At 42.4% G+C, this 21,405-nt stretch overlaps 1 protein-coding gene across 1 annotated transcript; it reads right to left on the reverse strand.

The window, feature by feature from the left end:
• Nucleotides 1–403: 403 nt before the first annotated feature.
• Nucleotides 404–19,701, reverse strand: LOC146796854 (vomeronasal type-2 receptor 26-like). Its single transcript, XM_085631392.1, has 4 exons — nucleotides 19,630–19,701; nucleotides 18,005–18,232; nucleotides 10,559–10,619; nucleotides 404–1,323 (listed from the first exon to the last, which is right to left on the reverse strand). Exons 1-4 carry the CDS (start codon nucleotides 19,699–19,701, stop codon nucleotides 404–406), a joined length of 1,281 nt encoding a protein of 426 aa, XP_085487518.1.
• Nucleotides 19,702–21,405: the final 1,704 nt, after the last annotated feature.

Here is a 21,405-nt window from a genome sequence, read left to right on the forward strand (position 1 = left end):
AACATGTAAAAAACATGAAAAATGCTATCTTAGCAAAACTTTCCTGAAAAAAGAAATTTGGCCTAACCCTTCCCCCATCTCTTTAAAGTTGCAGACTGTTGATATTTTGCCCTATAGTTGCCATCTGGGGCACCTTAGCAAACGCATTTCCATCTAGAATCCTCTCTCATTTCATTTTCAAAGTTCCAGAAAATCCGTTTATCTATGGCAGAGATCGAACAGCCAGCTGATAAACAACATTCACTTTGATAAATAAAGCTTAATTTAGAAACCAGAAAACGTGCCTGATATTAAATTATTGCATATGTGTTTACATATAATTGTACAGAACATAGGTGGTGCAAGAGAAAACAAATGTGCAGCTCATAGGTTTAATGATAAAACAACTTATCTAAAAAATGCCCTATTTATTTTTGTTGGATAAGGAAGATTTTGAAATTAGATACGTTTTTGTGTTCATTTCCGGCCTCAGGAAGATTATGTATATTTTGGGAGCAAATATGCAGTACAGAAGGCCAGCTCCAGAGGCCAAGATTGCAAAAATCTCAACTGCAACAAGGTATTTTCCTTTTGTGCTGAGATAGGCTGGGATAAAAGACAACCAGACACTAACAAACACCAGCATGCTGAAAGTGATGAACTTGGCTTCGTTGAAACTGTCAGGCAAATTCCGGGCAAAGAAAGCAACCACAAAACTTATACTAGCCAATATTCCCAAAATGGTCAACATGCAGTAGAACAATACGATGGACCCTTCATTGCATTCTGCTATTATCTTCCCATTCATAGACTTAGTGTTAAGTTGAGGGAAAGGAGGGGAGGTCACCAGCCAGATGGCTCCAATAGCAGACTGGGTCAAAGAAGAGACCAGAACAATGGAGGAGGAAGTCCTCGAGCCAATCCATCTTCTTAAGTTGCTGTTGGGTTTGGTGGCCTTGAAAGCAATGACCACTGTTATTGTTTTGGCTAATAAACAGGAAACACAGAGGGAGAACGAAATTCCAAAAATTACCTGGCGGAACATGCAGGTCACCTGTCTAGGCTGACCAATAAAAACCAAGGGACAGATGAAGCACAGCATAAGGGAAACAAGGAGAACATAGCTGAGTTGAAGGTTGTTTGCTCTTACCACTGGGGTGTGACAATGCCGTAGGAATATCCACATGACCCATGTGGTATTGAGGAAAAAGAAGACAGAGATCAAAACTAATATTAGTCCCAGGGGTTCCTCAAATGAAAGAAATTCAATTTCCTTTGGGAAACAGCGATCTCTTTCCAGGCTTGACCATTGATCATCTGGGCACTTCATACATTCTAAGGAATCTGAAGAAGAAAAACAATATATTGGTTTTATAGAATGATAAATCTAATGCCATAGAGAATATATAAGTAGGTAAAACTAACAAATGCACAGAGAAGTAAGAAAATGTTTTCTACATGTAAAGGGCAATGTCGTGTAATTACATTCATGGCTATTTTAGCACTGACTAAACAAAAAATGGCTTGGTCTACTTGGTGATTTTTGGTTGCAAAGGATGCAATTTTCAAACAATTCACAGGCTTTTCAATTTCAAAAGCATAACTCTCAAATTACTAAAGGTTCTTTTGAGTTCGAAAGGTATTTCTGACTCACAAAGTGTCTTTTGGCAACCCATTCTGAATTGGAAAGGGTAGGGACATAAAAGGGGAATCCTCCTCCTCATTTCAAATTGTAATGAGATCTAAATATTCTTTGTGCAGTCACGAAAGAGCAGATAGCAAGACTTCACACAGATTGGTGTCTCGTTTGCAAACTTGAAAATGTACTTTTGTGACCTCTTCAACCCTGCAAAGGCTGGCTGCGGGTCTTGGGACTGACCGTGGGCCAGAGGACCAGTATATGCTCCCCTTATGTCATTCCATGGATGCCTAATTTCACTTTTGAAAAACTGCTTTAAAATATTTTGGCATACAGGATTTGTAAATGTTGGAATATATGTCTACTGTCCACAGTAGGCCTCTATCCCTGCATTTCTATCTACTCATAGGGCGCTGCAAAATTCCTCAAGCCTCATAAATATTAAGAAAGTCAACATTGGTTCTTTCAGAGTCATTCATGAAGACATATTAAAACTGAGTTGGGGATCAATAAATGTAATCCCAAGAAAACTACTAGTCAGACGTACATATGCAATAATCAGAAACATTTATGAAATGATTTTCAATAAACATAATGGTGCTCCAAAAGAAGACAGACAGCACAGTGCACATAAGTTGTGATAAATTTTCTGGTGAAAATTGGTCAAAAGCCACATTTTTCCGGTAACTTCCAGGCGTTTTACTCCTGACAAATATAGGCAGGGTTAACCTGCTGATACTGATCACAAACCTTATAATTGTAATCGTGTGGTAGCAGTAGTTACTACACATATCATTATTAACGGGCCTCTTATAATGTGGGCTCTAATAGAAAAAACGCCTGTGCTGTATTGTTGTTTTGATGAGTCACAGATTGTTGAAAGGTCAAAGCTCACCCAAGAGCACACGGTTCCCTGAAGATGGCAAGTAGACATTGCTTCAAGGCAAGCCCAGCAGCTGATTATAATGTACACAAAGTTTATGAATTGCTCTCACTGGTGAGATTGATTGGTGAGTAGTCCTCTGATTTAAATGCTGAAGTCTATCTTTATTGTAGTGAAATTCTTATCTCAATTTAAGAACTTTTTTTCAGAGTGCTTTAAATCATATTAGAACATTAGAATGTTGAGCTCTCCATTGAAGACAATGGAGTGCTCCCGGCTTCTAATGGCTGATAGAAGCCAGAAGTATCAGCATTCCAATGTGTTGTGTGAACAAAGGCCTCACAGAGCCCAACGGGATTTCAACCACTTCAGGTTCCGTGAGGTCTTTGTTTTACCAATTAGAAAATTCTGCCCTCTAGGAGCGGAATGTTCTAATAGCCTTCGAGCCCTCCGTCGCAGGCTCTGCCGGCCATTAACAGCCCGCTCCCTTGTTAAAGGCCCTCACCTTTGGCTGAGGCCTTTAACGCTGGAACGGGGCTTCGATGTCCCGTAGAGCCCGCTACAGCGGGCTCTTAGGCTACATTAGTAAGGTTATGATTATACTCACCTGTATGGTTGGTGAAGCTCCCATCAGAGCATGTTAAGCAGTGGAAACAACAAGGAGGACGTCCCGAATCTGCCGATATCCGATGTCCTGGAGGACAACTTTCACTACAAACTGACTTAGGCACCTAAGTGAAAGAATGATATATATGTGTGAGGGGCAGAGAGTAGAGGAGGAGACAGAGAGAAAAAGACAGCAATGAAGAACAAGCAATAGATGTAGAGTCAGAGTCGGAGAGTCGGCAAAGGAGAATGGTTAAGCAGGGAGGGAGAAAAAACAAGATATTTGGAGCCAGACATAAAGAAATTCTATTCACTTAAAGTGTTCACAAATTACATACTGACTTTTTGTGAATTCAATAGAATTTAGCTAACCTATCTATGCATTATTATGTGGGTTTGAAAAATTCCCAGTCAGGGTGGGTTGCAAACTTGCCTACCTCATTACTATTCTAGAGGTAGGTCGCAAATTGCTACTCTCTTCAGTTAGTGGCCATCACAGGCAATGTGGTCCACTCAAGTGAACAGACCAGCATGTCTACGATCACTTTTAAATACTTTCCTTTTAGAATCAACCTGTTTTCCTTAAAACAAGCTTGGTTAAGTTTAAAGAAAAATAATGTATATTTAATTTGTTTAAAGGTTGGCAGGGGCCCCTGGGTCACTGCCCACTCCCACACAAACATTTCTATTACATTCACAAAGGGGAACAGGCCCCATGGAACCATGTATGGCCCACAGAGAGCCTGGTTCAGCGCTAGGATACCCCAAAGTTGAGTCGTGACCTACACAAATACATGTAACTTAACATAAGATAACAATTAATGTCTTTATCCAACTCACACAAGTTCTTGTTGATCCTGATTGCTTGCTTTGTCATTTTCTCTCCCTCTTCCTCTGCATTGTCTTCATTTCTCTCTCTTAATGTAGTTCAAAGTCTGATAAAGAAAAATGTGCCCTACTCTCTAAAATTAAGTGCTGGTTCCCAGCTCTTGCAACTACCAGTATAAATTAAGTACTGTCTGGATTAAGTAATGCTTGCCAAATTTAGGCACAACTAATTTTGTTTTCAAAGTACTCAAATGAAAATGGTCAGTTTTTCTGTATCCAACAGTGGGCTTTGCTAAAATGTAGTCTCTGTAGCAACATTTTGCCTCAATTTATTTGTGTTGCAAACTGTAGGAGCAGATGGGCCTCATGGGTAAAAGAGTCTGCCTTTGCATTTCGCTGCAACCATATTCACTCCCACTTTACCTTAGGGGGGATTCTCTAATTAATTGGCACTCAATTGTCAAAAAAAGTCACACCCCACCCACGTTTAAATTGATCCAGTTGGTATCATCTTGTGACTCCTAACAGATAGTTATGAGTGCTAGAATGGAGTCCTGAATGAGCCAGCAGACTTCCATGCCAATAAAAAGTACCTTTCTTTGTAAGTGATTAGAGAATCCTTGCAACACAAAGGGTGAGGCTGATGGCTGTGAAATGTAAAACACTGTGATATGACCAACATCTTTGGTCATTGATGAGCCTGTTTGTGCGAGGCACTAGTGGCAGTAGTAATTTTATTTGGTTAAGACCTCAACTGAGATCAACAAATACAGATATAAAATTATTATTATTGAGTTTAAAATAATGAAAATGGTAAAACTTTTAAAACACACTATAAAAATCGAAAAGTAATAATGTTTTATTGCCTACTTATACATCATGCAATAAAGTAAAATACGATCTTAAGATTGTGTTTTTTACCTTTAGAACAGCTTCCAAAAACTTTTTAAAAAACTTAAACAAGTTATGGCATACAAACTCATTGACTGGAGAGCTACATAACATAATTAAATCTTGTGCCAAGATAGCATTATACTTTAGTTGAATTGGCGTTATATAACGTCGACGAGCCTCTACTGTACTCGCTTTAGGACAGATTAATAACACGTGAAACAAATCTTGTCGGCCACCTTTGCACAATTCACAAATGCATTTGGAGTTATTTGTGCCATCCCAGCTAGCTAAGAATGTTGCTAATGGGAGTATACTCAAACGTAGGAGCAGAATACAGCACCTTACCCCTTGCTCGAGTTGGAATCGTAAATAGGGAGTATAGGTTTTAAATTCTATGTTTTCTGCGAACGCTTTATAGTGCTTAAATTGAATGTAATGCTCTTTATCCATTCCATAGCTAATTCTAGGGGACAAATGTATTAAACACAATTTCAAGAGCGCTGGTGAAAACTCCTATAAAAGTGCAACAGTGCATTGTGAAACCTCAAAGGCTTTTAACATATTCCTCTTAAAAGTATACCCATTCGCTTCTACTCTAAAGGTCTCCAGTTTTAACAGATGCCTTAATGTGTCTGGCGCTGCATGTAATAGGTTGTACGCCCACCTAATGATATTAGAAATTACTCGAGCAAAAATTTCCGTTATAGAAAGCTCGAGATGAAGAGCTTGGACTGGTACAGACTGCGATACTTTTACCAATTTTCAAAGTATGGTTCCCTCCTTTACTTTTATAGATTGCCATGTTTTAATTTGTGTGTATTCCATGGCATATGATAGAATCGGAGGATTTTTCATGCCATAAACATCCAGCATTGGTATAAAATGTCTATTTCCTGTAGAGTGATACAGTCTCTGTAGTGCCCCAAAGTGGGATTCTGCCTTCTGGCTTAAGTGTTGGAAGTGGGCTGTATTTTGTAAATTGTAGGTGAAAATACGCCCCAAATAGACATACTCTTTTACTGTCTCGATTGGTTCACCTTCTAATGACCATATATAAGGTAAAGGTTTCCTTCTACCACTGAAAGGGGGTGCTTTAGTTTTAGTGATATTAGGCACCAGAAACTTTTCAGTTGCATATTGATTTAGTTCATTTAGGTTTCTTTGCAGGCCTATCGGGGTGCGATTAATTATAAAATATCATCGGCATACATTAAACAGTGTATGTCAACTTGTGCTAATTTCAGAGGGTAATGTTTGATTTGGGAAAGACGCCCCGGAAAATCACTAATATATATCGAGAATAATAGGGGAGCTAATAAGCATCCCTATTTAAGCTCATTCTTCGTGGGGAAAGGTTTGGTTAGGCCCTTTTCTCCCCCCATTTGGACTCTACACCATGAAGATGTATGAAGGGAAATTATTATTGTTAAAAGATCTTCAGGTATCCCCAGATTTGCCATTTTTCTCCATAGGGTCAATCTATCTACACTGTCAAAAGCAGTCAAAAAGTCAATAAAAACATAATATAAGATTTGAGCATTTGACGTAACATACTTGTCGAGTACTGTTTGGAACACAGCGATATTATCCAATGTTGAATACTTTGGGCGAAACCCAGCCTGATACACAGGGATAACTTTTCTCGAAAAAGCCCAGTCTTTTAAGTGTTCGAAAACACAAGCTGCAAAGATCTTACCGGTGGCGTCGAGAAGAGCTATTTGTCTGTAGTTTGCAGGATTCGTTCTCGCGCCTTTTTTTTAGGAGAGGAATGACCACACTCCCACGCCAAGATTCTGGTATTTCCCCACTTTTCAGGCAATGTTGGAAAAGTGGGGCTAAGAATTTACCCCAGTCTTCAGTGTTTTTTTGTAAAACTTTAATTGGGATCTTGTCTGGTCCCATCGCTGCAGATGACCTGGCAGAGGATATAAGAATAGAAATTTGTGTGGCTGAGATTTTCATTGGTTCCTACTCGCTTTGGCTCTTCCACGCTTGATACTGTCTGGGGGAGATCTGTTGCTGATGATTAGGTTTATAAAGGCTTAGAATATACTTTTCCCAGTCAGATGATGATACTGGTGTGGCTTGAGCAGATTTTCGTATCCCCATTTGTGCAGAGATTATGTTCCAAAATGTTTTATTATTTTTGAGTTTTACTGTTGATTGAATGTCGACCCAGACACAATCTCTTAGAGCTTGTCTTTCTCTCTCCTTTTTCTGTTTGTGGAGTTTTTTCAGTTTCCTTATTTCTCCTTGTCTTATCACACAGAAAGAACGAAATTGTATTCTAGTTAATTTATTTAGTTGTCGAAAATTCGTATCACATTGTTTTCCTTTTTGGTGTATTTTAACATTTTTACGCCTCGCTGTGATTCCTTGGAGAGTGGAAACTACCGACTGTATAGTAGCTTCAAATCTGTTTATAGGATTGCCTACGTTACTCGCAGATGATAGCAGAACTTGAGAAATTGTATGATTTATTGTACTGATTGTTTTGGAAATCCAGTGGATCCTTCCAGTTTTGTGATTTTTGACCACGAAGAAGTATGCTGTGTGCAGACGTCATTTTCTACAGAAAGTAATGCGTGATCACTTTCAAGGGTATATTGGGTAGAAAATGATTGGACCTTCGAGAATAGGTCTAAACTACAGATAAAATAATCTATAATTGAGGATTTAGTTGGACCCAGCCTGGTGTATGCCGCCGGAATATCACCATTGACTCTCCCTGTTATTATAATGCCGTTAATTGCTTCAATAGATGACAAGAGCATTTTTCCGCTTTTATCTGCTTTTATCTTATCGGGGAAAACGGGAGTTGGAAATGAACAGGCTACTTCTTGTGGAGATTTCCCCCTTTTATTTAGTAGTGCATTTGAAATCTTTCCATTGAAGTCCCCAGCCATTATCATCATTGGATATCCCCTCACTTCTAAGATAAATTCAATTTTCTTGAATGCTTTGGTCAAGATATGTTCTTTTGAGGCTCCTGGCGGGATAAATATTAAAGAATTGGAGATTTGATAAAGGCTCCATTCTTTCTTTCCGGCATTTGATGCTAATGCATTGGACATTTGGAAGTGAGAGCTCGATTTCTTCCGGGTCCCAGTCTATCTCCTCTCTCAGTAGGATTGCTAGGTCTCCTTTTGCGTGGCCACTTCTAGAGGCCTCTGCTGCTTTAGCAAACTCAAAGTATTATTATTGAGAGAAAGTCGTCAAGGACCATGTTTCTTGCAGTAACACAATAGAAAGTGAATTTTCCAGAATGAAAAGCATTATGTCAGTATTCTTTCCCACGATGTTCCATGACACTATTGATTGTCTATCGCTAAAAAAGGCAAGTTCAGTTCCTTGCCTGACTTATTCCTGTTCAGAAATTCCGCTATCCAAGCCCAGGAATTTTCATCTGATAGCAGCTTTTGTCTTGAGTCTGAGCCATTCCAGATTCGCCAAACTCCGTCTTTTTATAGAGATCAGCAGAGAGCTGTCTTGCATGGGGTTCCTTTTTTCGCCTTCTGTGCACTGCTGGTTAAAATTATTATTAGTATTGTCTATATTATCTTTATCGTCTCTCAGCTGGCCTGTTTGTGCATGTACAAGGGTCTCCTTTTCTAGCTTGTGCTTTTTTGTCACCTAATTGGTCCTAGGATGGATATACGCGCTACTTATTTCAAAGACTGCCGTGAGGGGAACGACCAACATTCACCCTCCACACTGCCCTTACCTTGCTCTGCTCGTCGCCGTGAGAGGAACGGTTGTTCAGGCACCAGCTGCACCGCCACGCCCCTACACCACCATGAGGGGACCGGCCAGGCGGCGGACCACAACACCCAGGAGGCCCTGCATGAATCAATATTGACAACTATTGCTAAGGATGTAATTGATACTATGAACTCCTGTGTGGCTGACTTAAAGAAAAAATTGGAGCGTTTAGATATTCTCATGGATTCCTGTATGAGGGAGAAAATGCGCCCCACAGAAGCTAACACTAATTTGGTCCAGTTACCTGCATCTCCAGTAGTAACTAGGTCCATTAGTCAAGGGAAACATCCAGGAAGTCATCTGTTGCCACTCCCAGGGGGGGTGTAAAGTCGAATTTTGGTGATAGGCTCGGTGTCCCCCAAGATTTGAGTCAAGGGGTATCTAATGCTGTCCCTTGTGCTGTTAAATCGCAATTAAGTGGGCCGTCTACAGCATCATGGGGGAATCTTAAACAACATAAGAATCATAAAACCCTATTAACAATAGAATTGATCTCCCCCCAGAAGCTACGCCTCTGGTTGCAGTTCTTGTTGGGGTTCCTCCTTTAGATACCCCGGATAATGAATCAACAGCAGCTTTGATGCGTAAAACAAACAATTGGTGTGATCATTATTGCTCTGGTCAATCTGAGATTTCTAATCACATCATAATGGCTAGGCGGGTGGGCAACCGACCCAAACAAGTTTCTGGCGACTGTATCGTAGTTAATTTTAATAAACCGGATATAGTGGACAGACTGTTTTGGGATGCTACTGATTTACATGGGGGAGGTATAAGGGCTGTCCCGCTGGTTTATTTTTATCCACCAGTAAGCGCAAATTGCGCTCCTGTCAGGATAAGGGCTAAAAGTACCATTCAGCCCTTGTTGTGCCCAATTCGTTCCACAAGTCCTGTTTCTGGCCCTGTAAGTCTATGTGGGGGTGGAGTGGTTTCTCCTAAAATGTCAGGACTGTTGTTAGGGCCCAAATGAGGAGGGTCTACCACTCTCAAATAGATTCTCCCCACTTAGCCAGATGGCTATGAATGACTGACTAATGGAGAAAGAGGATTGTCCATCTGTATTAAGCCCTAACAACTTGGTTGGAATTGATACTGGGAGAGAGGTCTGCTTATCTGTATTGACCCTAACAATTATGTCGGAGGTGACACTGGAGGTGTAAACCCCACTAACTTTAGAATCATTAGCTGGAATATTGCGGGCCTAAGGTCCAAAAGAGACAACCTAAACTGGCTAGATTTTATTAAAACATTTGATATAATTGCTTTCCAGGAAACATGGGATAGGGGGATAACTTTTGGTTGGATGGTTTCAGTTCTTATTTCTTACCTGCTCGCCCTGCCCAGGCGGGAAATGCAAAGGGTGGCCTTATGTTTCTTTTTTCCTCTGAAAATAAGGGGACCTATAAAAAAGATTGAGTCAGACTCTTTTAATTGTTTGATAGTAGAAGTAAGTAACCCGAACTACCCGAAGCTACTATTTGTGAATTTTTATACTTCTGGGGAGAATGATTTTACGAACCGACATTTGAGTAACTGAAACTCTTTTTAGAAGACTATAGGGTAAAGCAATCCACTTCTTATTATGTACTGCTTATGGGTGATTTTGATATACACTTGTGTGATTTGCACTGCCTAATTGATGATTATTATGGATATAAGTTTGCATCGACCCCCCACTTTGAACATTCAGTGCGGGGGGAGGGCCTGGAGTCCTTTTTGACTGAAGCCGACCTTTTTGAACCCAGCTTTGCTAACAATCTTGAGCAGTGTCCCACGTTTAAATCTAAGGCCAGAGATACCATTACTGATTATATATTCTTGTCTCCCATGCTATTAGGTAAGGTAGTTTTTTATAACGCCCGGGAGTCACCTTTTAGCGACCACAATCCCGTCATTCTGGAACTAGATAAAAGGTGTGGCTTATTGGGCCATGGGAGAAAGAACTTGGCTCCTAGTAGTCTGGTCACCTGTGATCAGGAGAGGAGGCTTAGATGGTCTAAAGTTATGCCTGATATCTTTTTTACGGACCTGTGCGAGAAAAGTAAAGGGAATATTACAATATGTGTAGACCCTTCTAGTGCTCAGGATGCTGTACTCAGAGCATTTGATGGTATCTGTAGACAGATAGCAGGTGATTTAACCGTCAATATTAAACAAAGAGCTACACAAGGTATAAGATGGTTTGATGACAATTGCTCGCGTGCTCACCGCTCCCTAACTTTAGCACGGAAAAATGTACCCCGTGATAGGGTTTTGATAGCGAACCTGCGGAAACAGTATAAGACAGCTGTCCATAGTCGGAAAGCAGAGATTAAGGCAGAGGCGTGGTATGCGTTATTATCTGTCGAGGTGCTAAAGGCAATACCCCTTTTTTCTCTGGTGTGGATAATGAGGTACAGAAAAGTAACATCACAGAGGCCCAGAGGTTGTCCCATTTTGATGCAATTTATGCCTCTAATGAGGCACTGGACATGTTCCCTAGGCTATTACCTAACCAAGCGGCAGCACCACTCACTTTTTGTGAGGAGGAAATTGAGAAAGCTATAAGGGAGACCTCTAGAAACCATGCTCCTGGTCCAGACTGCGTCCCTGCAGACCGCTATAAAAGTGAACCCAAATTTTGGGCAAAAATTCTGGCCAATGTCTTTAATACTTCTGGTTCATTAGGGTTCCCTGCATCATGGTGCCAATCGATTATTATACCTATTTTTAAAAAGGGTCAGAGAGGGGATCCACTGTGTTATAGACCGATATCCCTGATCAACTCTTCTGTTAAAATAATAGGAAAGGTGATTTTAGCAAAATTTTTTGACTGGGCTACTGAGAAGAAGATCCTATCTAACTTACAATATGGGTTTAGAAAAGGCAGAAGCACCATGGAACAGTGCCTCAATTTATATTTATTAATAAGTAAATATACCATGGCTAAAGAAGGATGTCTAAGGATGGCATTTATGGATCTATCCTCAGCGTTTGACCTGGTTAACAGGTCACAGCTATGGAATATTTTGCTGGATAAAGGTCTCGATCCATGTTTAGTGCATTCTCTGGCTGATCTTCAGCAAGATCTCACTGCTTCAGTTAGAATTCCCCAGGATGGTAAACGCACAAGAACTTTTAAATCAGGCAGGGGCGTCCGTCTGGGGTGCATTTTGGCGCCCCTGCTTTTTACACTTTCACGAGCTGGACAAGACTCTACTGGAGGCGTCCCCGGATATCCCGCTTGTAGGAGACTGTCCTATTCCGGTTCTCCTATACCCGGATGACGCTGTTCTTTTAGCACGTACTGCGGTAGGCCTTCAGCGGCTCTTAGACGCTTTTGGGGCCTACGTGCAGTCTTTGGATTTGGTAGTAAATAATGGAAAGTCTCACATTATGTCAACTGGTACTGGTAAGAAAATCCAAATCTTTTTATTGTAATGGGTTGGAAGTGACGTCGGTCTCTTCTTTTACTTATTTAGGGGTTCTTTTTGATGATAGGTCCTCCTGGATACCCCAACAAATTTTTTTTAAAAATGCAATCATCCGATCTTCCTCAGGTCTATTAGGGTTTGCACAGCGGTTGGGGGCCAGACCTATTGAGGGTATATTAAAAATATACAGTGCAAAGTGCCTGGCGATTGCGGCCTATGGCTCCTCTATATGGAGATTCAAAGAGCAGGTTGGGGTTCAGATAGCGGAAAATAAACTTTTACGAAGTCTTTTATCCGTACCACAATCTACCCCAACGTTTTCTATACACCAGGGGATAGGCTATGTTTCTGATAATTTGAGTACAGCCCCGTTGCTCTGTTGGCTCAAAACCTGGCTAAATCCTGAATTAACCCTGAATCACCAGATCTTACGGGACTGTGTTAAATTAGATAACTCTAATAAAATTAAGTGGTTGTCATATGTTAGATGTATGCTAGCTAAAATAGGGCGGCCTGAATTATTTGAAGCTCCCGAAAAGATCCGGAAGGAGAATGTGCCGTGGGTGAAAATGAATTTTAAGAACTTATTGATGTTGGAACGGGAAGAACAGGAGCTACGCAAACCCTTAGTTAGGGCCCATTTTTTAATAAAAACTAATATCCTTATTGAACCTTATTTGGTGTTAGTGAATAAGCCTTTCCATCGCTGGCTCCTAACTAGGTTCCGTTTCAACTTGATCCCTCTTTTATTAGGTGATTTCCAAGGGTGGTGTAAACCTGAGGATGCAGAACCCTGTCAATGTGACAACTATTCACCCCAGGATACCTTACATTTTATGACGTTTTGTCATTTTTATACGGATATTCGTATGAAGTATTTAATCCCCATCCTGAGAGGAAGGGGTTCTTTGCAGGTTAGACCAGCGTTACTTTATCTGCAGATGCTGAGCAATCCCTGGGATATTTTTAACATTGCTTGTTTCATTGTTGCTGCTGTGAGGCTCAAGAAAAACAGAAAATTGCTGATGAATGCTGTCTAAGTCCTATTGTTATTATATATGCAAATCGAAAAGCTTGAGAATTTTGGATATAATGAATTTCATAAGAGTGATTGTTTTATATATTTTGTCTAAATGTTTTTATCTTCGTCCATGTATGTTATGTATTGTACTTTTATTATTTTAATTAATCGAATAAAGTGGATTGATGATGATGATGGATACTATGTAGTAACAGTACAGCTTTTTCAAAATGTTGTAGGAGATGTTGAACTACCAACCCCTCATAGGAGAGTAAGGCATTGTATAGGACACTATGACAATAGTGGCATGTTTAGTTGGTGCCCATTTAGAACCTCAGGCTTTTTAGAAAAGAGTATTAAAATTGTAATATATATCCATCATGCATTCATTCTCAAATTGCTTAAGAAAACAAAAGGGTGTGTTAGCTTTAGGGATGGGTATTTACACATGGATGTCATGTAGGGGTCGCCATGGGTGCGATTTAGGATTCATTGAGGACCATGCATCTGCCTTTGGAACCACTGTCCTCAGATGGTTAAAACAATTGTAAAGTAACAGAATGTAAACAGTGTCCTTATCAGCACTGTTTACTTGCTTCTGCTCCCAATTGAGATAGAATACTTTCAGTGCTAATAATTGAATGCATTTAGCAGTGCAATGCCCACTCTTTTAGGGGTGGGCGTAATTTGCGTAATTGCGTTACGCAAATCTCCGCGAAACGGTAATAAATCTCCGCGAACGCGCAGAAATTCCGCGAACACGCGGAATTGCTTGTTCGCGATGCTTTTTTCCTGTTCACAATTGCTGTTTGCGTGCTCGGGGAGAAATATCTCGCGAACACGCATTTTGAGAACGCGAACAAGCAAAAAATTTCGCGAAATAGCGGAAAGCAGAATTTTGAGCAATTTTGCGTTCTCCGCGGAACGCGAAATTACGCAAATTACGCAAATTCCGCGAGCGGAACGGAATTTACCGCCCAGGCCTACACTCTTTAGGATATGTCACAAAATGAAATGCATTTTAGAAAAATGTACACATTTTCAACTTGTCTCCATTTTTTCTTATTGTGAAAACAATAAAACGATGATAAAAAAACTCCTCCCCAGTGATTCACAGGACTGATAGTGCCCTACAAGCAATCACACAACAAACCTAACTAACAATGATGTAGGAAATTGGGTTGCTGTTTGAGGGGAAAAGGGACCATACTGAAACAGCAATCCCAATTCCTGTCAGGGTGAAGTCACAAGCAAATCCCAAATTAACCTGGGCTTAACCGTGTTGAAGCTTGGCACAAAAGCAAGCAGGCTTAATTTATGATGAATGTGTAAAGTATGTAGTAAGTAGGAGCCGAAAACATTTTAAGGGGCAAGATCGGGAGCCTCTATCAAAACAAGCACAGAGACGGGAAATCATTTTAAATACCGCTGACCAAAAGGTGACAACTCCGTATTTTATAAAAAACGCTTTTTAGAAAACATCACATGGCTCTAGAAAAGAGATACAACTAAAATTGAATAAGAAGGACTATTAAGAATCAGAAAATAATATATAGAGAGAACTCTAAATTTTGGTCTTGAAAAAGATGGAAATGATTGGATAAATCCATCGAAATGCGTCGACGCAACTTTGAATACACAATCTCTATTGGAACTTGGTCTTGTTATTGCACAAATAGAAGTTGAAAACGGACCTGAAACTTATCGCTATAGTGGATGTGTACAGCCAAAGACTAACGAGAGTAGTCTACAACTGCATTTTCTCTCTTGTTTTTTTTAATATATATTGATGTCTGTGTTAACTGGTGTATATTTGTCCACGAGGAAAAAACTGTTTTTAATTGTGCATATGCAGGAGGAATAAAAACTCTTTTGCTATTGTATATAAATGTAATGATTTTTATCTAATGAAAAGAAAACATTTGTAATACGTTTTTAGTTTGTGTGCAAGTTTTACTTTGGATCTATTAGCTTGGTTTCTTTTTATAGAATACGTTTTATCTGTGGTACGTATATGGTTCATGCCATTTAAACTAGTCCCATAGGGAATTTTCACTTTACTTAAGTATTTACAGACCACTTGAAACAGTAATAAAGTGAAACAAAACACAAGACAAATCCCACAGCATGGTAAAAACATAGAGTTAAATGTAATAAATTATTTGAGATCAAAATGACAGAAATCCAATCAATAGAGCTGGAAATATGCAATTTAAAAAATGTCAATTAATATTGTGACAAAAAGGACAAAGCAACAACTGTGGCTATCTGGTAGTGCCAGACTGGGACAAAGTTACATGTTCAGGCCCACCACAATGTAGCTCGGGCCAGCTACTGGAACCCTGTTAGGCCAGCTGCAAAGGAGTACCATAAACCCTGGTTGCAGAGTCCTGCTTAGAGGATGCATTGTTCATCAGTGATTCCCGGCAGGTGCGAAGCTGTGATGGGAGGCCCTGCATCGTCATCAAGGATGGTATTGACAAGGACCTTGCGGTGCGAAGTCCTGCATTGAGATGCATTGTGCACCAGCTGGTTCTGAAGAAGCTGTGGGGCTTGCGATGAGGATTCCTGAATTGTTGAGGATGCCATCAACAAGGAGAGTACGAGGCAAAGGCCTATGTCGACAATGTGTCATGCAGCAGGAGTTTCTAGAAAGATGCAGGATTTGCAGATGAACACAGCAATCCTGATGGATAGTCTGATGAAGTGGTGTATTGTGCAGTGGTTCCTATGTAGAGTTTTGGGTCTGCAATGCATTCCACTGCGGCTATGATGCATTAGTTCTGTGGGACCACAGATGGAGAGACAGAGAATTCTAACTCCACAGGGGCGTTACGTTGGGGAATGTATTCTAATAGTTTGTGGTGGAAATCCCTGTGTTGTAAGAGATTTTGCGGTGTAAACAATGTGGGGTAATGGCATGCAGAGTAATGCATGTGGGGTAGAGGATGTTTCCTGGTAGGACTCATAGCAGGCAGAGTCCACATGCTGAGTTCAAGGTGGATGGAGTCTTCGATCCCCGAGGCTCTGGTCAGGAGGCCAGCCAACTAGCCCTTGGAATCACTCTGGGGACTGGGTACAAGAAGTAGGTCCGGTCTTTCACTCAGGCAGCAGGGCAGCAGGCAGCGGGACAGCATGGCAGGATAGTGGAAGCCCCCCTTGCAAAGCAGCACAGCAGTCCTTCTGAGTTTCCCTACAGGTCCAAATGCGTACTGGAGTGATGTGTCAAAGGGTCTAATATTTATACCTGGTGCCCACTTTGACATTGGGGAAACTTGCAGAGGTCCCCCCCCCCCCGCCCACAAGGTGTCAGGAATCCCCTTTCTCCCTGCCCTGGCCCAGGCCATTCTAGGATCAAACAAGGCCAGTGTCAAACCCTTTGTGAGAGTGCTAAGGCAAAGCCTTTGTGATGTGTAAGTGTAGTAGGTGACAGTTCCCCCCCCTAATTAAGTCATCCTGCCAACATGTAGCTTCCCTTAGTCTCACTGTTTGGGAGCAATACTTAAAGACCAACTGCCAGCTACACCTAGTCTTGTGACCCAGGAGTGGCTGCAGTTACCAAATGCATAGGACAAGGAAATACCAATGTTCTAAAAGTGGCATTTTCAGAATTGTGACTGAAAATCTGAGCTTACAATTAAAGTGGGCTTTAAATTGTAATTGCTTAGACACCAAACCCATACTGTTGACCTACTTCCAATTGAAAGTTATACCATATCAATTCTAATAAGGTGTCATCCTATGGGAGAGGTAGGCCTTACAGTAGTGAACAATTAATTGTAGAGTTTTTCACTACCATGACATGTAAAAGAAGTGCATATTCAACTTTGTAAAGACACTGCACCCTCTTCTCGGGGCTATTCAGAGCCTACACTAGGGCTGACATATGTATTAAAAAGGAAGATGTGGGCCTGGCAAAAGGTTTGTTTTGCCAGGTCTAAAGCTGCACACAGATCCTGGAATGTCAGGCCTCAGACATGTTTAGAAATGCTACTTAAATGGATGGCACAATAAGCGCTACAGGTCCACTAGTTGCATTTAATTTACAAGTCCTTGGAAGATCATTTTACTAGGGACTTGCAAGTACATTAAACGTGACAATTGGGTATAAGCCATTTTTACCATGTTTAAAGGAGGGAGCATATGCACTTTACCAGTGGTAAAGTGCCCAGAGTCCTAAAAGCCAACAAAAACGGGTTCAGAAATAACGGGATGATCCTACAGAAGTCCAACAAATTAAAAGGAGAACTTCAAGTTAATGACAGAGTTTTTATTCAGTATATGATCTTATGCATTAATACTGATGACCACTATATTTATGCTTGTCCTTGTGATTTAGCAATACATTCTTTTTGCAGTATACATTAGGGGCGGTTTTATCCAAAATTCTCACAAAGCAGTGTAGTAAGGCAAGTTGCTGCTCTGCTTTGCAGGAATGGAGAGAGCTGAAAAGTGAAATATCTACAATGATATGACACTCTTCAGCTCTCTCCCTGTGATGGCACACTTGAGGCTGCCTAGCTCCAATGCAAGCATCCTTGCATCATGGTACAAGGGTGCCTGTGTTATGAGCAGGATTGTTTTTGTGCAGGAAGGACTTCATTTATGCACAAAAACATTCACGGAGGCATTTTTCTCTTTCTATATGTAATTAAGAGAGCTTAAGTTTGACTATTTGTCATCTAATAGGCCACAGGGTGCAAGGACTTCGCCTGGTCCCTTGTTAGTGACTGCTTCACAGGGTGGGGTGGTCCATAATGGACCCTTCCACCTTTTAAATCATTACCCTCTGACTTGACTGATACCTACCCTTTGTAAAGCAGAAGCTGAGCAATTGCATTGTTTCTCTTCACATCTTAAAATGTATGTTCTAGCAGTGTGTATGTGTGAGTAAATGAAAACAGAACCCCAATAGATACTGTAATCTGTTTAGGCCTCCTCAACAACAAAACCCATTAATAATGCTTGCAAATTCTGACCTCAGTGTATTTTCCACCCCAGTTAATGGCGCTGATGTTGACCATGAGTTGCTCGCCAGCTGGGGCACTGGCATCATAAATGCCCACTCTCTCAAAACTGCTGGTGTTGCTGGATGTCATGTGCCAGTACAACAGATCAAGGGAAGGTGTGGAGTCTCCATTGGCATCAAAGAATGCCTCATTTCCAGCAGAGTTCTTCATGCGGGCATTCTTCACATAGTGCAACATCTGTGCAAAAAATAAATCATATCATTAGCATGAGCAGTGCTTTTTTAAATGTTATTTAAACTGCATTACTGTCTTGAGACCTTCACAATATAACAATATGGAGAAAGGGTAAAAGGCATGTCTCCATACGACATGCTCCTCAAACACACAGTCGGTCTTTTGCCACAACCCCAGATAGCAATAGAAGTTGAAGTTGAAAGTGCTTATAAAGCGCGCTGTGACCAAGCGGTTTCCTGGCGCTGGAAGATTACATGAGTCGGATGGAGGGGTGAGGGGGATCAATGAGAGAGGAACGCTAGGGTGAACAAGTGAGTCTTGAGTGCCTTCCTAAAGTGTGGGTAGGAGGTAATGGATCTGATGGAAAATGGGAGGTCATTTCAAAAGCGGGGGGCAAGGACAGAGAACCTAGTGCCACCTGCTCTCGACTTGCGAAAACGGGGAATGATGAGGAGAGCCTGGCTGGAGGAGCGGAGAGTACGGATGGGTATGTAAGGGGTGATCAGCGAGTTGATGAAGAGAGGGGCAGTGTGGGCCCGGGCCATGAAGACTATGCAACCCAATTCGAAAAGGGTGCGGTGCATAATGGGGAGCCAGTGAAGGGATTTAAGAAGGGGGAAGGCGTGGTGAAATTTGGGGAGCTGGTGAATGAGGCGAGCCGCCTGATTCTGGATGGTTTGAAGGCGTCGCAGCTCGTAGGCGGGAACACCCGCATAAAGGCAGTTACCATAGTCTAAGCGGGAGAGGACCATGGCTAAAACAATTATTTTGAGAGCATCTACAGAAAAAAAACGGGAAATCTTACGGATAATTCGTAAAGAGAGGATGCATGAAGAGACAACGGAGCTGATCTGGGGGCGCATGGAGAGATCCTTACTGATTTTGATACCAAGGGTTCTCACTGAGGCAGAGAGGGCCGGGGGGGAGCCAAGGCTGGGGGGCCAGAAGGCGGAGGACCAAGGGTTAGAGGTCCCACCAGTCAAGATCAGCTCCGTTTTGTCCGGGTTGAGTTTAAGATGGTTTAGACTCATCCAGTCAGAAATAAAGACGAGTGTACTTTGAAATTTGGGGAGAGGGTTAGAAGAGGAGGAAAGATCAAATACTAACTGGAGGTCATCCACGTAGTTATAGACGGAGACCTCCGGTTTGAGCAAAGAGGCAATGAGGGGGTAGATGTAGAGGTTAAAGAGGAGAAGGGAAAGAGAGGAGCCCTGGGGGACCCCGCATGACACCGTACGCGGTGGGGCAAAGAAGCCAGAGAGCTGGACAGCCTGTGACCGGCCCTGGAGGAATGACGCAAGCCAAGAAAGGGCGGTGCCCTGGATGCCCGCCGCCCTGACACGATCGAGAAGGATGGAATGGTCGACCGTGTCAAAGGCGGCAGAAAGATCGAGAAGCACCAAGGTCTGAGGGCTGTTGGAATCTGCCTTGTTCTTGAGCTCGTCCAGGACTGAGAGGACCACTGTCTCCATCGAGTGAACCGGGCGGAAACCAGCTTGGTGGGAAGCCAAAAGATGATTATCTTCAATGTAAGTGGACAGGCAAGAGGTAATATAACTCTCGAGGACCTTGCCTAAATAAGGAAGCAGGGAGATCGGCCTGAAATTAGAGGGGAGGGTGGGGTCGGAACCGGGTTTTTTTAAGATGGGGATGACCGTGGCAGATTTGAATTGATACGGCACGAGTCCCTGAGAAATAGATGAATTTAAGAGGGCCAAAGGGGGGTCAGGGCAGCCAGCGAGTAGTTCTCTAAGGATGCAAGCTGGTCCGCAGTCGGCTGGAGAGCCCGATTTGACCTTCGTGAGCAGAGTCAGAAAGGATTCTTTAGAGAGGGGGGGAAATGGGTGAGAGAAGGGGTCAGAGGGGGAGGGGAAAGAGGGAGAGATTGGGAAGAGGGTGGCAAAATGTTGGATTTAATAGTGGTGATCTTGTCGAAGAAATAATCATTGAGAGATAGGCAGAGAGTATGTGAAGGAATAGGGTTGGGGTTGACTCTGTCCGATGCGGCCAGGTTGTGGACGATGGAGAAAATCTCCTTAGGTTTGTTGGCTGCTAGTAAAATTTTGCTGGAGAAATAGTCAGATTTAGCCGATAGGATCGCTCTCTTATAGTTGGCTAGGCGGGACCGATATTGGTCCCTCAGGGCGGGACAGTAGTTGCGCCTCCACTGGCGCTCTGACTGGCGAAGGGCCAGTTTGAGGATTTTAAGGTCGTTGGAGAACCATTTGTTAGAGTCGTGGAGGCGACAAGTTTTGACCGTCCTGAGCGGGGTGATCTGATCACATGAAGTGGAGAGCCAGGTGTTGATGGCGTCTACTTGAGAGTCAAGGGGAAGGGCTGACAGGTCCGGGGTGGATATAGTCAGAGAGGAGTGGAGGGAGTTGAAGTCGAGCCGATTCCAGTTGCGGGCAAGGACATTTTTGGGCAGGGGGGGCTTGCAAGTGACTGTTAAATCAATAGAAAAGGAAATAAGCGAGTGGTCGGACCAGGTGCAAGGGAGAATGGTGGTCAAGGAGAGAACCCGATTGGCTGACCAAATCTGGTCAAGAATATGGCCATGGACGTGAGTGGGGGCGTGAATATGGGGAATGAAGTTGAGGCAGTGGAGAGTGTCAGAGAAGTCCTTGGAAGCATGGTCTACCCTGGGATCACCGGGCCAATAATTAAAATCGCCCAGCAGGAAGACTGATGAATTGTTGACCACGAGAGTAGCTAGAAGTTCCTGTAAATCGGGGAGGAAATGGGGCGTGGTGTAAGGCGGACGATATACAAGGACTATGGTGAGAGGAGAGGCCAGGTTGACTGAGCGAGCCACAACAAAGTCGATTTTGGGTATGGGAGGAAAGGGCAGGGGCTGAAACTGATAAGCGGACCTAATAATCAATGCCACACCCCCACCGACTTTCTCGTCAGGGCGATCCGCCCGAAGTATGTAGTACGAGTCAGGGAGAGCAGATAGGACATCGGGCTGGGAGTCAGCGGAGAACCAAGTTTCCGTCAGACAGAGGAGATCAGGGTGTTCAGTGTCCAGGAGGTTGTAGAGCTCCAGCTGATGTCTGCCTGCCGAGCAAATATTGAGAAGGAGGGCAGAGGCCGACGGCGAAGGACGAGGGGAATGAGAGGGAGAATGTGTAGGGGGAACAGCAGCCTGCTGGCAGAGTGGATCGACGATAGGA

Source organism: Triturus cristatus, chromosome 10, assembly GCF_964204655.1.
Source record: "Triturus cristatus chromosome 10, aTriCri1.1, whole genome shotgun sequence".
NCBI lineage: Eukaryota > Metazoa > Chordata > Amphibia > Caudata > Salamandridae > Triturus > Triturus cristatus.